We start from the raw sequence: 15676 nt of genomic DNA on the forward strand, positions 1-15676 counted from the left end.
CTCGCCGCTGCCGCTGCGCGCGCCGTGACCCGCGACCCCGGACCCCGACTCCATTTGGCTCGGCCCGCGCGCCCCAGGCCCGACACGGGCGGCGCGGTGGGAGAATGAGCGGTGGGCGGCGGAAGGAGGAGCCGCCTCAGCCGCAGCTAGCCAACGGGGCCCTCAAAGTCTCTGTCTGGAGCAAGGTGCTGCGGAGCGACGCGGCCTGGGAGGACAAGGTGCGGTGGGGCATGGCGAGGGCGCAGGTTCGAGGAGCCGGCTGGACTGGGGGACGGATGGACGGGCCAGGGCCTGCTTCTGCCCGGGCGCGACCGAGTGTTGGGGGACTGGCGGGTGGCCCCAAGGGAGTCGGGCAGGACTTGGCGGGCACGGACCTGACAGCCGGGCTCGGGGCTCACTGCGGAGTGGCCTTTAAGGGAGAGGTTCCCTGGGTCACGCGGGGAGCCGCGAGAACGGGACAGAGGACGTGTGCCTGAACGGAGAGTGAGCGAGCTGAATTCTGTTCTACCTCCGCCTGTTATGCAGTAAGATCTTAAATTGTTTTTTGCGACATCACGTAGTTTTTAGCAATGACAGTAACGGTAGAGACACCTACTGAGTATTTTCTGTGTGCCGTGTACTCTCCATGTGTTATCCTATTCTCTAGCTCTCTTGCGGGGGGATATAATGTTGCATTGAAACGTTTAGGACATAATGAGGGTCACACATGGCGAGCTTCTGTAGCCTTACTGTTGAATGAGGAAGACCAAATTCCCTAAGAGATGTTGCGAGGGGAGACCAAGACTACCTTAGGAGTCAAAGTGTATGTGAGGGAGAAACACCACCAAATGTGAAGAATGGTGGGAGCTTCGCCTGTGGGTGCTCCCTTGTTCTGGGACTGTGATCGGGAAGGGACCATCAGAAACAGCCTGAATTCAGGCGGAAACCAGGAACGTTGTTCGCCCCCCTTTCCCATGTTTTTCTGGACTACTGAAGTCCATTTCCCTTCCTGGAGTTGCTGTAACGGGGGATGGGAGCCACTTCCTGAAGGTGCCCTTGTCCTGCCCCCAGCCCTGCCCCACCCCTGCCAACTCTTGCAAAACCTGCAGTCCCTTTCTGATATGCTGTGTCATTTCTTTCCTTGTTTAAGGACTGGTTTCTGCAATCTAGAAATCTAGGGCAGGTCAAAAATCAGAATCTTCCTTGGTCTATGAAATTTAGATATGGTGGTCCCTGTCTCCAGCACTTTTCTTTCTAACCTTTCTCCTCGGTGACTTACTCAAAATTCAGTGAGCAGGAAGATGGTGCTGAGTGTGTTTACAGTCAGTCCTTCTGCTTGGGGACAGCCTGTCTAGGTCTCCCTCCTTAGAGAAGAGTTATCTGTGGTCTGTAGCATGATTACTGTCACAGCCACTGTGTCACAAGTGATGTCACTTATGCATCTTCTAAAAAAGATAAATGATTTCTCTAAAATTTTAATTTAGAACATAGGACTTGGAAGTCATTGCTTAAGATGACTAGATACGTTGTTTTCTATCATATTCTAACATAAATAAGAGGTGATGCATGGCAGGAGTTTAAGGGAAATATACAGTGACAAACTTTTATCTATTTCCTTGATTTTTTTTCCTACCTTATAACTCAAGACTTCTGTGATTCCATTTTAGAGGTAGAGTCCTGATGTTAGCGAGTGATTAGTTAAGAGCCACATCTGTTGCTTTTGGGGAAAAGTTCCCTGTTCCCTACTTGTTAAAAGAGGCTCTCCTATAGCACCCACTCGAGGTAACGAACGCTGGTCCATTAAATGGCCTTATCCGTCTTTTCTACAGGATGAATTTTTAGATGTGATCTACTGGTTCCGGCAGATCATCGCTGTGCTCCTGGGTGTTATTTGGGGAGTGTTGCCATTGCGAGGTTTCTTGGGAATAGCAGGGTAAGTCTTGAGTTTCTTGTTTGTCTGTGATATCATTTCTTTTCAAAGAGAAGTTTTGTTTTCCTCTCATGGAAAACACCTGTTGCTACTTTGGAGGATTTTTTTTTTATGAAATGACTAAAGCAAAGGGTGACCCCATGATGGTACTCCTGGTCTGGTGCGGCACTCTTCAGTGTATCAGGCCTGGGACCATATCAGGTCAAGCAGGTTACCTTCCTGAAGGCTGGGCCAGTCCATGCAGTCACAAATTCAAAGTGACCTCACACGAGAGGCCACCAAGTTCTGTGATCCTGTGGCCAGTGAGCACCGTTGACACCAGCCCCTGGTCTGGCTCAGTGAAAGAGAGTCCATGTGCCCACCAGATTTAGTTAAAAAGATGTGTGAGGATTGTCTTAACTAGGGGTCGTGCACAAGTTCTCATGGAAATGGATAGGCAGGCCTGTGGCCTTCTCTATTTTCACAAAGGGTATACAAACTCACCCTTTCTCATGGAAGGCCACATGGATTGTTTTTAGGGCTGATGACATGTCAAGGGTAAAATATATTTCAAACACATATGGTAACCCAAAAGACTCCTCTCCTAACTAGAAAAGTTTTTTGACTTGTGATACAGAGCAAGGCAACCAGTATATAAGGAAACTATTAAGAGTTTGTACACTGCCTAACCTTGTAAAAAGTGGACTCTTAGTGAGGACTGGTTGATGGCGATGGAGCATAGGGCCTGGGGTTCACAGAGGTCTCCTGGTAGGTATATAGATATGTTTTCAGAATATCAGTTACCCTGTTTGAGCTTTCTATGAAAGAAAAGGCAGACAGCTGATTGGAAATGTTAATAGTAGGAGAATGCCAGAGGAAGGGAGAGGACACCCTAAGGGCAAGAGGATGTTTCCTATCTACCCAAGGCCTTTGTGGGATTCTTAAGGGATTTATCTGAAGTCATCCAGCCTGGGAATGATAAAGCAAGGACTAAAGCTAGTCCAGTATCCTTTCCACTGTGGCTGGTGAGTTAAGCAGCCCAAACACACTTTTTTTTTTTTTTTTTTTAGCTTCATAGAATGCTCCATATTTAAGTTCCAGCTTTGCCACTTTCAAACTACGTAATTTTGGGCTCAACTTTTTGAGCCTCAGTCTCTTCGTCATTAAAGTGGAGGTGATAAGAGTACCTTCCTCACAGGATTGATACGTGATTTTAATGAGACAAGTCATTACCAAATGTAGTGCTTCATACATCATACCAAAAAAAAACAAACAAATCTGGCACTGTTGAGTTGATCCCAACTCATAGCAACCCCACAGGACAGAGTAGAACTACCCCATAGCATTTCCAAAGAGCAGCTGGTGGATTTCAACTGCTGATCTTTTAGTTAGAAGCTGAGCTCCTAAGCACTACACCGCCCAGGCTCCTTGTGCATCATGGGCACTCCGTAAATGCTTCACTGCTATCATTATGTGGTTAGCTTTATAAAGAGAGGTAAATAACAGAGTGGGTTGCCCATAGTGCCCCTTTCTCATGACCGCCTGTTTTCTGGAGCTCAGTCCTACATTGTCCTGCCAGAGCCAGTCTCGCCAAACAAGCTCTTTCCTTTGGTTGGCACCTTTTCCCCTGCACATGTCCCTCTCTTCCTTCTCTCTTCGCCTCCTTCGCAGTCCCTGCCTTAACTAGAAGGGGTGGGTCTGGGCTGAGGAGAGTCACCTTCCGTGCTGACCCCCCAACTTCTCTTCGTTTCTCTATGGTTTGGCTACCAGTTACGTCCTGTTAAGGTAAAGCGTCATGTCCTCAGGTCTTTTTATTTATAATGCACTTAAAAACTGAGTAATGGATCTACTGTCTGCTGAAGTTTTGCCTTATCAGAGGGGCATTGTTCATCCCTTCCTACTTCTCTGGCTCTCTCATGGAGCTTGGCACATGATTAATAGGTGTTTAGTGAATGCTTGTTAAAATTCTTATTTAAACTGAAATGAATTCCCATTGACTCTTGAAAACAGAGTCATACATGACTGTTGGCATGTAGCTTTCTTGCCCTGAAGTCAGGGTATTTGTTAGGGATTCATCATTTTATTAAAATTCTGACTGAAGTTTTTAGGGTAGAGTTTTTTTTTTTTTAATAATTTTTATTGAGCTTTAAGTGAACGTTTACAAATCAAGTCAGTCTGTCACATATAAGCTTATATACACCTTACTCCATACTCCCACTTACTCTCCCCCTAGTGAGTCAGCCCTTCTATTCTCTCCTTTCGTGACAATTTTGCCAGTTTCTAACCCTCTTAGGGTAGAGTTTTTAAAAACCCATTTCAGAGTCAGTCTTTTCCACTGTTTCCGCCAACTGTAACCCAACACATTCATTTCTGCCTCTGCACATTTGCTTGTGTAATTCCCTCCCTCATTTACAATACAGAAATTATGCCCGTTGTGGTATTTGTCAGGGTTCTCCAGAGAAACAGAACCAACAGGAAATATATAAAGTGCGCTCATGCAACCAAGGGGAGTTCCCCGGTGACACAGACAGTTCAGCTCTCAACTACTAGCTGAAAGATTGGCCGTTTGAATCCACACACAGGTGCCTCAGGAGACAGGCTTGGTGATCTGCCTCCGAAAAGTCGCAGCCTTAAAAACCCTGTGGAGCAGTTGTACTCTGCACACGTGGAGTCGCCATGACGCCAAATTGACCTGACGTCAACTAACAACAATATATATAGAGAGAGAAAAGATTTATTTTAAGGAATTGGCTCACTTGATTGTGGGGGCTGGCAAGTCAGGCTGTGGGCTGAAAGTCCTGGCAGTCTTGTGTCTGAAATTGGTAGATCAGGGAAACTCTCCACAGGATATCTTTTACAGCCCTGGGGCAGAATTCCTTCTCCTCTCAGAAGCCTTGGTTTTTTGCTCTTAAGGCCTCCAACTGATTTTACAAGGCTTTTACCCACATTATAGAGGGCAATCTCCTTTACTTAAGAGTCAGCGGATTGTATCTTCACAGCAACGTCCAGACCAAACAACTGGGCACCGTGGCCTAGCCAAGTTGACATAAAACTAACGTCACATCCGTCCTTAAGATTCAGTTTGAGCCCTTCCAGGCCTTTGCTGACCTGCCCCTTGACCACCCAGCACTGGAGTCAAATGCCTTTGTTTCTGTGAGTTCACTTTCTACTTAGTTGTGTAACCCCTGAAAGGCAGGGCCTAATGTCAGCCCTTTTCTCCCCCAGTCCTGAGGCCTGCACTTGATGTGAAGTAGGTGGCCAGGTTGTACTTTGGTTGGTTTATTGCTGCCGCTATTTCTCTTCATCAAGACAGGACTGTTACTGACAAAGTGATCCAAGTTTTGTGGTTGGGGAAAAAATACATCACACATAATGCTTCTACCTCATGTCTGTCAAGGGTGTCGTACTGTGGTGGCTTGCGTGTTGCTGTGATGTATGGAAGCTTTGCTGCTGATATTTGGCATACCAGCAGGTTCACCCTTGGCAGAGAATACCGGAAAGATGCTTACCTGTGTTTTATTGACTATGCAGAGGCATTCATCTGTGTGGATCATAACAAATTATGGATAACATTGCAAAGAATGGAAATTCCAGAACGCTTTATCGTGCTCATAAGGAACCTGTATGTAGACCAAGAGGCAGTCATTCGAACAGAACAAGGGGATACTGCATGGTTTAAAGTCAAGAAAGGTGTATGTAAGGGTTGTATCCTTTCACCGTACTTACTCAGTCTATATGCTGAGCAAATAATCTGAGAAGCTAGACTGTATGAAGAAGAACACGGGATCAGGATCAGAGGAAGACTCTGTTAACAACCTGTGTTAGGCGGATGACACAGCCTTGCTTGCTGAAAGTGAAAAGGACTTGAACCACTTACTGATGATCAAAGACTACAGCCTTCACAAGTGTTAAAAAGCAAAGCTGTCACTTTAAGGACTAACGTGTGCCTGACCTAATCCAAGGAGCCCTGGTGGCACAGCGTTTAAGAGCTATGGCTGCTAACCAAAAGCTCAGCGGTTGAAATCCACCAGCCACTCATTGGAAACCCTATGGGGCAGTTCTGCTCTGTCCTATAGGGTCACTATGAGTCGGGATAGACTGGATGGCAATCAGTTTGTTGGTGGACCCAAGCCATGGTGTTTTCAGTTGCCTCATATGCATGTGAAAGCTAGACGGTGAATAAGGAAGACCAAAGAATTGATGCTTTTGAAGAACATTGAATAGACCATAGAGTGCCAGAAGAAGGAACAAATCTGTCTTGAAAGAAGTACAGCCAGAATGCTTATTAGAAGCAAAAATAGCGAAACTTTGTCTTATATACTTCGGACTTACTATCAGGAGGGACCAGTCCCTGGAGAAGGGCATCATGCTTGGTAGAGGGTCACCAAAAAAGAGACATATCCTCAGTGAGGTGGATTGACACAGTGGCCGCAACAGTGGGCTCAAGTATAACAATGATTCTGAGGATGGAACAGAACTGGGCAGTGTTTCCTTCTGTTGTACATAGGGTTGCTAAAAGCTGGAATCGATTCAGTAGCACCTAACAATACTTAGTGTTTAGCTGGTGCAACCACAAGCAGGTGGGGTAAAGTGATGAAGACTGAGTGCCAAAACTAGTGATGCAGAGGTTACAGTGTTCTCAGGCCTGTATACCAGGCCCTGTGTTTAGCAGACCCCTGAAATCTGACTTAGTTGATGAATTGAGCACTGGGCATTTAACCACCCCTTCATCCCTTAGCTTTGGTCCCAAACTGGTTCTCTTTCCTTTCTGATTGCTTTCTGATTCAAGATTGCTGTTCATCCTGCCTTCAACCCTCTCTCTCCTCTCATCCCTGCTCCCTTGCCTCATCTCACTAAGCAACCACCTTTACAACCAGAGACTTGGTGAGCCTTCAGTCTTCAGCTATCTCAGCCTCAGAATGACATTTCTCACTCCCATTAGTAGTCTCCATCGAGAGCCACTAAGTCAGCCTGCCCAAGAGGAAACTGTCAGAGCTAAAGCTGGTCCCAAGATTTCTGATAGAAGATAAGGATGTGGCCACAGCATGACCAAGCCAATGACTATATTTTGTGGGAAATCCTTCCAAGAAAAACCTTCTGTTCTTCCTGACTTCCTGTTTCTGTTATTGAAACCATGTGTGTACTCCCAGGCTCTTAGACTTGAAGCCTTTGTCTCCCCGATTCAGCCACTTGCCCAGCCCCTGTCCTCAAACTTTATTGCTCTCATGTCCTGAAACATGAGTACAAGTCTAAGCCAGTATCCCAGCCTGTTCCTATCTATCACTCATGAGAAAGCCTACGCAGTACTCTCGCTATTCACAAACTAGACTTCCTGCAGTATAGACACGCCATCTGTCCCCACCTTGCTCAGGGTCTGAACCTTCCCTTACATACTGATTTACATTCCTCAGCCTCACAGTACTGCCCTCCCCTACACCAGTCCACACACCATCCATTGGAGGAACCAGCTCTCTGCATTTTTCCACCTCAGCCTTATAAGGGATGTGGTCTAAGACCCACAGCCCCCCGTTAGCTTAGCTGCATTAACTGGAGCAGTCATGAGGAAAGTCTTGATTGCTTTATGAAAATTACATGACGACAGTGCCAAGAGCTGAGTAAAGCAGGGTGCAGTCTCATTCCTGTATCAGCTAAATACATTATGTGCGTTAGAGACCTTTTAGGGGTGCTCACAAACAGCTGGTTTCAATTCTATTCTGATTGCTGTTCTTGGCCCCTAATAGATGATGAGCTGAGGGCAGAGCTGTCAGGTTTACCACCCCATCAGGTGCAGTCCGACGGACGTGCAGAAATTTTCTTCCGTTGGGAATTATGCAGGGGATCCCTTAGCGTGGTTTTACTTACTCAGCTAGGCTGTGAAGCAGCAGCTTAACATACGGTTGCCACATGGCCACCTCCACCCTACCCCAGCTGGAGCTGCCTGCTGGCCCATATCAGGAATTGGTCCGCTTTGGAACGGCTTACCCAGCAGCCATTCTGTCTTACGTCAGGGAGGCTTTAAGAAATTGTGTGCTTTTTTTTTTTTCGCTTTTGGTGGGCAGCTGTAAAGAATTGCTTCTCCTTTAAGTTGCTAACTCAGCCAGGTGAGCACCTCCATTGAGAGCCTAGGAACTTTCATGTATTATTTCACTTGTCCCATAACAATATTCAGACATCCCATTTTACAGACAAGGAAACTGAGACGCATGTCAAGAGACTTGCTCAGGATCTCATGACCATGAAGTAAAGTTCAGGTTTGAATGGAAGTCTTTCTGAGCCCAAAGCTTATTTCCAGGTCAGCCCCTGCACAGTAGGGGAAGACACATAAAAAAGTTATCTATGCAGTGAGGGCCCTCATAGAGCTGGGCAGGGGGTGGGAGCTCTGAGTCTCTGAGCTCACGGATTGTGTTTGGCACTTGCCCTCCCTCCCTCACTGCAGATTCTGCCTGATCAATGCAGGCGTCCTGTACCTCTACTTCAGCAGCTACCTCCAGATAGATGAGGAAGAATATGGCGGCACGTGGGAGCTCACGAAGGAAGGGTTTATGACATCTTTTGCCTTGTTCATGGTATGTGTAACTGATTGTTTTGTAGCAGGTACTGTTCTTTTCATGAAGTGTCAGCCACTGATCTAGTTAACCAAGTGAGCAGGGTACCATTTTTCAAAAGGCCCTGAGGCAGGGCCTCTTGTGTTGTCCCAGAAAACATACTGTGATAAGCTGTACAGCTGCCCTGCAATGTGTGAATCTTTGGCTCATGATTAGCTTTTACATCTGATTCTCAGCCCTGGCTGCATATTAGAAACAGTTGTAGAGCGTTTAAAAATGTAGCCATAGCAGCATTAGTCACAATATCCAGAAAGTGGAATCAGCCCAAATGTCTGTCAAATGATGAATGGATAAAGTATGGTATAGCCATACAATGGAATATTATTCAGCCATAGAGAATGTGAAGTACTGATATATGCTACAACGTGGGCGAATCTCTAAAACATGCTAAGTAGAAGAAGTGAGATACATTCATAGATGTGATATGATTTCATTTATCTGAAATGTCTGGAATAGGTAAATCTGTAGAGATGGAAATCAGATTAGTGGTTGCTAGTGGCTGGGGGATGAGAGTGACTGTTAATGGGTGCAGGGTGATGAAAATATTCTGGAATTAGTACAGTACACTAAATACTGCGGAATTACATGCTTTAAGAGGCTAAACTACGGTATGTGAATTATGTTCCAATAAAGTTATTTTAACAAATTAAACACAAACACCCTTACATAGCCAGATCTTAGTGTAATCAATAAAATCGGACTCTGTGGAAGGTGGGGCTTGGACATTTATATATTTTTTTAAAAATTCCCCCAGGAGCTTCCAGTGGACAGCCAGGTTTGAGAACCGCTGCCTCCTTTGATACGGAGATGACAGAGTCTGATGGTGTTGTGGGTTTTACATTTGTTGCTAATCCTAACACCTTTTAGCAATATTGTCTGCTTTACTTGTAAAATTCCATATCTATAACTCAGTCCCTGGGACTCAGGTCGCTGTTTGGGTGGGGGCCTAGGCCTGTTACAGCTTGATTTCAGTGAAATAATTTAGGCCTCTAAGCAGGTTATATATTGGATAGTCCCTGGGAAGCCTATTGTGTACGTATATGACATTCTTGTTTTGTGGAATTGGCCTAAGAAGGCCACCACTGATCCAGGTGACCTGTGAACATTGCTTGTCTCCCTTCTAGGTCATTTGGATCATCTTTTACACAGCCATCCACTATGACTGATGGTGTACAGCCCTCACCTGCCCCCTGTCTAAAGGACCCGCTTAGTTACAGCACAGAAACACGATGTAGGGGCACTCCTGCACGGGGAGCCTAGAAGACGCATGTTTTCTGGACCGAGAATCATTGTGTTGGGCATCAGTGTATTCTGCAAGGGTTGGGACCTGAAACTTTTTAAAGAACCATCCACCTTTTGGGGAACCGTTTCTGAATTGTCCACCGCTACCCATTTCCCCTTGGATATCTGTCACTGAACGCCTGTTTGCCAGTTGGAGCTGGTCATTTATTTTGATGCATCTCTGGATCACCTGGATGAAACATTAAGTTTTCTTCCTCAGTTCTCCATCAGGTGTACAGCTTTCAGCTATCAGCGGCATTTCAAGTCTTCTGAAAACAGTATGTCAGTGTATGTGTGGTCCATAGCAAGTACAAGCAGCATCTAATAACAGTTTCCATTGTAGAATGTTTTCAGGTACTCAAATAAATCAAATCTTTAATTGAAAACCTGTTGATCATACTTGGTAATGCTTCCCTCCCCCCCACCCCACCCCCACACACACCTCTAGCCCCAGAACCCAGTAGGAACACTAGAGGTGGTTCCACCATTCCCGCCTCATCTATTCGTCCTGTCCCTGCTCCCTCAGCTCCAGCCAGATCTCTTTTCCTACGGGGATCAGGGACATCAAGGGCTGGAGTTGGTTTGGCTGTGGCCTTGGGTTCTGGAGAGAAATAGGGTTTACCACCTTCAGATGCCCTAGGACCTGTGACAGGATCCCTGCACACAGGTGCCACGTCTGGCTCTCGGCCCCTGCCCAGCACTTAAAGATGTGACCCGCCTCACAGCGGTGAGCTAGGCTTGAGGGAGTCATTTTCAGAGGAGGACCTTGATGGGACATTGAGGTCCTCATATACCCCTACCTGGGCCCTTCTCTGACAGTCCCAGCTTATAGAGCTGTTACTTCATTTTGTGGCTTATCACTTGAACCTGGCCAAGCTCTCCCAGCTACGCTTATGGCCGAATGCAAAATGACTCATGACTTGACTGGGTCAGACCCCAGGAGAGGTTTGCTCTTTCTTTTTGGAGCCCTGGCCCTGCTCTCACCTGGGCTGAGCCTGGAGACCAGAAGTTGGGGTGGGGTCATGCCATTGGGAGGAGGTAACTGACTTCTAAGGGAGAAAGGAATGAGGACACAGGGACCCTGGATACAGCTGTGCTCCAGCCCTCGCCCTCAGTGTGCAGCCATGCCTCCGGGGTGCTCAGTCAGGGTGAGCAGAGTGGGGTGCTAGGTGCTGTAGCCTTGGTTCCCCTTTTGTCCTCTGCTTTGGGTTTTGGCATCATCCAAGGAGAAGTCCTCAGTCAGGCTGATATAGGAGCTAAGGGCCTCCCGGAGCCCCTCGCTGAGGAGAGACTCCTCCCCTGTGGCAGATGTCTCAGAAAACAAGAGGGAGCTGTGGAGAGGGGAAGGGGAAAGAGCTGAGTGAAGCCTTCTCCCTACACTCACCACACGTAATTCACTGTCCTCAAAAACCTACTTTCAAGTCACTTCTGCCGAAAAACAGTGGCTCCCTTTCCCTATCAGATCAAATCCCAGCTTGACTTCCCACTTGGAACATGGGGCTCTGTCCTACCCCACCTCATCTGACCTGCCTCATTCCCATCCTGTCCGCCTTGGTACCCAGGCATACCTAGTAGCCACACCTGCTTTCTCCTCTCCTGACAATATGTCCTACAGACCTGCTGAGCCTGGTCTGGGCTCTAGGAGTTCAGCCAGTGCTTACTGACTCCCAGGTGTCACTGAAGGTGACAAACTCATTATGGGTTCCCCAGGTGCAGCTCCTCCTAAATCTCCTTTATTCTACCTTTATGGTCCAGGGGCCCTCTCACCTGTCCAGATCTTTCCAGTTGAGTGGCATCCTCTGCACAGTCACAGGCGGTGGTATGGCCTTGCCAGGAAGTGGGCCAGCCCTCCCCAGGGCACAGGGCTCCTTGAGGGGGCAGCAGATGTCATCTGCCAGCTCTGAGGAAGAGACTTGGGGTCTTGACATTGCTGCCTCCAGCCCTGCTTTCATCCCCAATACTCCACCCTTACCCTGACAGCTTTCCACACTTGGGGGCATGGTTGCAAAAGTTAGTGACAAGACTTGAGCCCCAAGGTCTTGTTCTTATGGAGCTGAGATGTGGTCAAAGGTCAATATTGGGTTAGATTTTGAGTGTGATTTTGGGTGAGTTGATGGGCCTCTTTGAGCCCCAGTTTCTGGATAGGAAAGTGTTTAGGGAAGAAAGCTATGGAATGCTCGATCTCTACTTCTGGTATTGTTGGTGTATACTGCATGGAACAACCCTCCAGAAAACCACTGTTCAGGTCTCCCAGGAGTGGTCTTCCCTCTCTGCCCCTTTGACACCGTGCACTGGTGACGGCATCCTCCAGTGCCTGTGACAGAACGAAGCACCAGAAGATGCTAAGAAGACTCAGAAGTGAATCCAACAACAGCAACAGTTCCTGTAGAGAGAACAGTGCCTGCTGCCGGGGGCTTCGAATCAGAACAAGATGTCTGGGATTACCGAAGCTGAGAGAGGGAGGAGAAGCTCACAAAGGATGTCTGGTAAGATGCTGGTGTCTGCGTGGTTCTTCTGTGACAGCATGGGTTAAAGACAGGCTCCCAGCCTGTGTTTCTTGGCACAGGGACTTGCACCGTCTTCTCTCTGTCCCTGTGTTTTCCAGCAGGTATAAAGTGTCTGCCCTCCCACACATCCCATCCCATGGAGGCAGGGAAAAGCTATACCAGAGTAATGGTCCACCAGGGCCTGGAGTGAGGGGAAGGTGAAGCGTGGTGAGATGTACAGCCAGCCATTGTCCAGGCGCTGGATCCTGTAGTGTCTGATCCGGTCCCAGGACGTGGGGCGGCTGAGTCGGACTGACAGAGAGTAACAACCTGAGGAGGAAAGAGTTCAGGGGTAGCCCTGAGCCCTTGCTGGGACCCAGCCCCACCCAGGTTGGGAGAATGAAGAGATACAGTCACAGGAAGTGGTCAGGGGAAAGACAAAGACTTTCTCTCTCGACATAAATAACAACACCTTCATAATAGATAAGTCTCCTGTGGGGATGAAATGAGATCATGCACACAGAGCCTTCAGGCCAAGCCCTGGCACAATGCTGGCTGTTATAAAGACTTCCAGTGACAGAAGTTTTAGAGTATGAAAATGTGTCAGTGGGTCCTTGGTAAAAAAAACAAAACAAAACAAACCTTTTTGTCATCAAGTTGATTCTAACTTATAGTGATTCTACAGGACAGAGTAGAACTGCCCCATAGAGTTCCCAAGGAGAGCCTGGTGGATTTGAACTGCTGACCTTTTGGTTAGCAGCTGTAGCTCTTAACCACTAAGCCACCAGGGTTCCCAGTCCTTGGCAAGGACCTAGAGAAATAAGAACTCTGTTACCCTGCTGGCAGAAGAATAAATTAGTACAACCCACTTTGGAAATGGTTTGACTGGTTTGGCATTACCTAGTCAAGTTGAACATGCACATACTTTACTACCCAGCAGTTCTGGCCTAGAAACGTCACCTTAGAAATACACCAACAAGAATGTTCATAGAAGCATTGTTTAAAAGCCAAAGTCTGCAAACGGCATATATGCTCTAAATAGTTAAAGAAAGTAATACTACACAGCAATAAAAATAACCACTACACACATAAGCATACATCTTAAAAATAATGAGCAGAAATAGCAAGTCACAAAAATATACATTCGGTGTGATTCTATTTAAATGAAGTTCAAAGACAGCCAAGACTACATGATATATTGGGGAAGAATGTGTGTGTGGCAGAGCAAGGAAGAAAAGCAACTGAGTGATTAACACAGCAAAGCAGGTAAGGGGTTTCAGAGAGATTGTTATCATGCTGTTTCTTAAGCTGGTAAGTAGGAACATGGATGTTGTTATTATTATTAGTCCTTAAACTGTACATATACAGTTGCTGCTGTCGTTAGGTGCTGGCAAGTCAGTTCTGACTCAGCGATCCTATGTACAACAGAACAAAACACTGCCCGGTCCTACGCCATCCCCATGATCATTCCTATGCTTGAGCCCATTGTTGCAGCCACTGTGTCAATCCACCTCATTGAGAGTCTTCCTCTTTTTCGCTGACCCTCCACTTTACCAATCATATGTCCTTCCCCAGGGACTGGTCCCTCCTGAGAACATGTCCAAAGTATGTGAGAAAAGTCTGTATCCTCACTTCTAAAGAGCGTTCTGGTTGTACTTCTTCCAAGACAGGTTTGTTTGTTCTTTTGACAGTCCATGGTATACTCAGTATTCCTCCCCAATACCACAACTCAATTCTTCTTCTTCAGTCTTCCTTATTTATCGTCCAGCTTTCGCATGCATATGAGGCAATTGAAAACACGATGGCTTGGGTCAGGTGCACCTTAGTGTTCAAGGTAACATCTTTGCTTGTCAACATTTTAAAGCGGTCTTTTGCAGCAGATTTCCCCAAGGCAAGGCGCCTTTTGTTTTCTTAAGTGCGGCTTCCGTGGGTGTTGATTGTGGATCCAAGGATCCAAGTAAAATGAAATCCTTGACAACCTCAATCTTTTCTCCGTTTATCATGATATTGCTTATTGGTCCAGTTGTGAGGATTTTTTTTTAGGATTTTCGTTTTCTTTATTTTGCAGTGTAATCCATACTGAAAACTGTGGTCTTTGATCTTGACCAGTAAATGCCTCAAGTCGTCTTCACTTTCAGCAAGGAAGGTTATCTGCACATCACAGGTTGTTAATGAGTCTTCCTCCAATCCTGATGCCGCTTTCTTCTTCATATAGTCCAGCTTCTCAGATTACGTGCTCAGCATTCAGATTGAATAAAAATGGTGAAAAGGTACAACCCTGATGCACACCTTTCCTGACTTTAAACTACGCAGTGTCCCCTTGTTCTGCTCGAAATGCCTCTTGATCTATGTACAGGTTCCTCATGAGTGCAATTAGGTGTTTTAGAATTCCCATTCTTTGCAATGTTATCCATAATTTGTTATGATCCATACAGTTGAATGCCTTTGAATTGTCAATAAAACACAGGTAAACATCTTTCTGGTATTCTCTACTTTCAGCTATGAGCCATCTGACATCAGCGATGATATCTCTGGTTCCACGTCCTCTTCTGAATCTGGCTTGAATTTCTGGCAGTTACCTGTCAATGCACTGCTGTAGCCGCTTTTGAATGATCTCCAGCCAAATTTTACTTGCATGTGATATTAATGATATTGTTTGATAATTTCTGCATTCAGTTGGATCACCTTTCTTGGGAATAGGCATAAATATGGATCTCTTCCAGTCAGTTGGCCAGGTAGCTGTCTTCCAAATTTCTTGGCATAGACGAGTGAACACTTCCAGTGCTGCATCCGTTTGTTGAAACATCTAAATTGGTATTCCGTCAATTCCCTGGAGCCTTTATTTTTTTTGCCAATGTCTTGGGTACAACTTGGACTTCCTTTTTCAGTACCATCGGTTCTTGATCATATGCTACTTCCTGAAATGATTCAACGTTGACCAATTCTTTTTGGTACAGTGACTCTGTGTATTCCTTCCATCTTCTTTTGATGCTTCCTGCATCGTTCAGTATTTTACCCATAGAATCCTTCACTATTGCAACTTGTGGCTTGAATTTTTTCTACACTTCTTTCAGTTTGAGAAATGCTGAGTGTGTTCTTCCGTTTTGGTTTTCTAACTCCAGGTCTTTGCACGTCATTATAATACTTTACTTTTTCTCCTTGAGCTGCCCTTTGAAATCTTCTGTTCAGCTCTTTGACTTCATTTCTTCCATTTGCTTTTGCGATTTGACTTTCAAGAGCGACTATCAGAGTCTCTTCTAACATCCATTTTGGTCTTTTATTTCTTATCTTTTTAATGACCTCTTGCTTTCTTCACGTATGATGTCCTTGATGTCATCTCACAGCTTGTCTGGTCTTCGGTCATTAGTGTTCAGTGTGTCAAATCTATTCTTGACACAGTCTCTAAATTCAGGTGG

General features: G+C 46.1%; 2 protein-coding genes across 2 annotated transcripts in view; one reads left to right on the top strand and one right to left on the bottom strand.

Moving 5' to 3' along the window:
* RAB5IF (RAB5 interacting factor) lies at nucleotides 1–10160 on the top strand. Its single transcript, XM_003411695.4, has 4 exons — nucleotides 1–218; nucleotides 1809–1912; nucleotides 8325–8454; nucleotides 9618–10160. Exons 1-4 carry the CDS (start codon nucleotides 105–107, stop codon nucleotides 9657–9659), a joined length of 390 nt encoding a protein of 129 aa, XP_003411743.1. The 5' UTR covers nucleotides 1–104; the 3' UTR covers nucleotides 9660–10160.
* The window catches only part of SLA2 (Src like adaptor 2), a 26813-nt gene continuing 15120 nt past the window's right edge, over nucleotides 3984–15676 (bottom strand). The window contains exons 6-8 of the mRNA XM_003411531.3: nucleotides 12441–12590; nucleotides 11542–11674; nucleotides 3984–11105 (exon numbers count right to left, since the gene is read on the bottom strand). Of these exons, the coding sequence (XP_003411579.2) occupies nucleotides 10940–11105; nucleotides 11542–11674; nucleotides 12441–12590 (449 nt within the window). The 3' untranslated portion in view covers nucleotides 3984–10939. The remainder of the gene's footprint in view (nucleotides 11106–11541; nucleotides 11675–12440; nucleotides 12591–15676) is intronic.

The sequence above is a fragment of the Loxodonta africana genome, chromosome 24, assembly GCF_030014295.1.
Source record: "Loxodonta africana isolate mLoxAfr1 chromosome 24, mLoxAfr1.hap2, whole genome shotgun sequence".
NCBI lineage: Eukaryota > Metazoa > Chordata > Mammalia > Proboscidea > Elephantidae > Loxodonta > Loxodonta africana.

Coding starts and splice junctions, on each gene's coding strand:
- RAB5IF (XM_003411695.4), top strand. CDS start 105: ATGAGCGGTGGGCGGCGGAAGGAGGAGCCGCCTCAGCCGCAGCTAGCC. Junction 219..1,808: donor ACGCGGCCTGGGAGGACAAG/GTGCGGTGGGGC, acceptor TCTTTTCTACAG/GATGAATTTTTAGATGTGAT. Junction 1,913..8,324: donor GGTTTCTTGGGAATAGCAGG/GTAAGTCTTGAG, acceptor CCCTCACTGCAG/ATTCTGCCTGATCAATGCAG.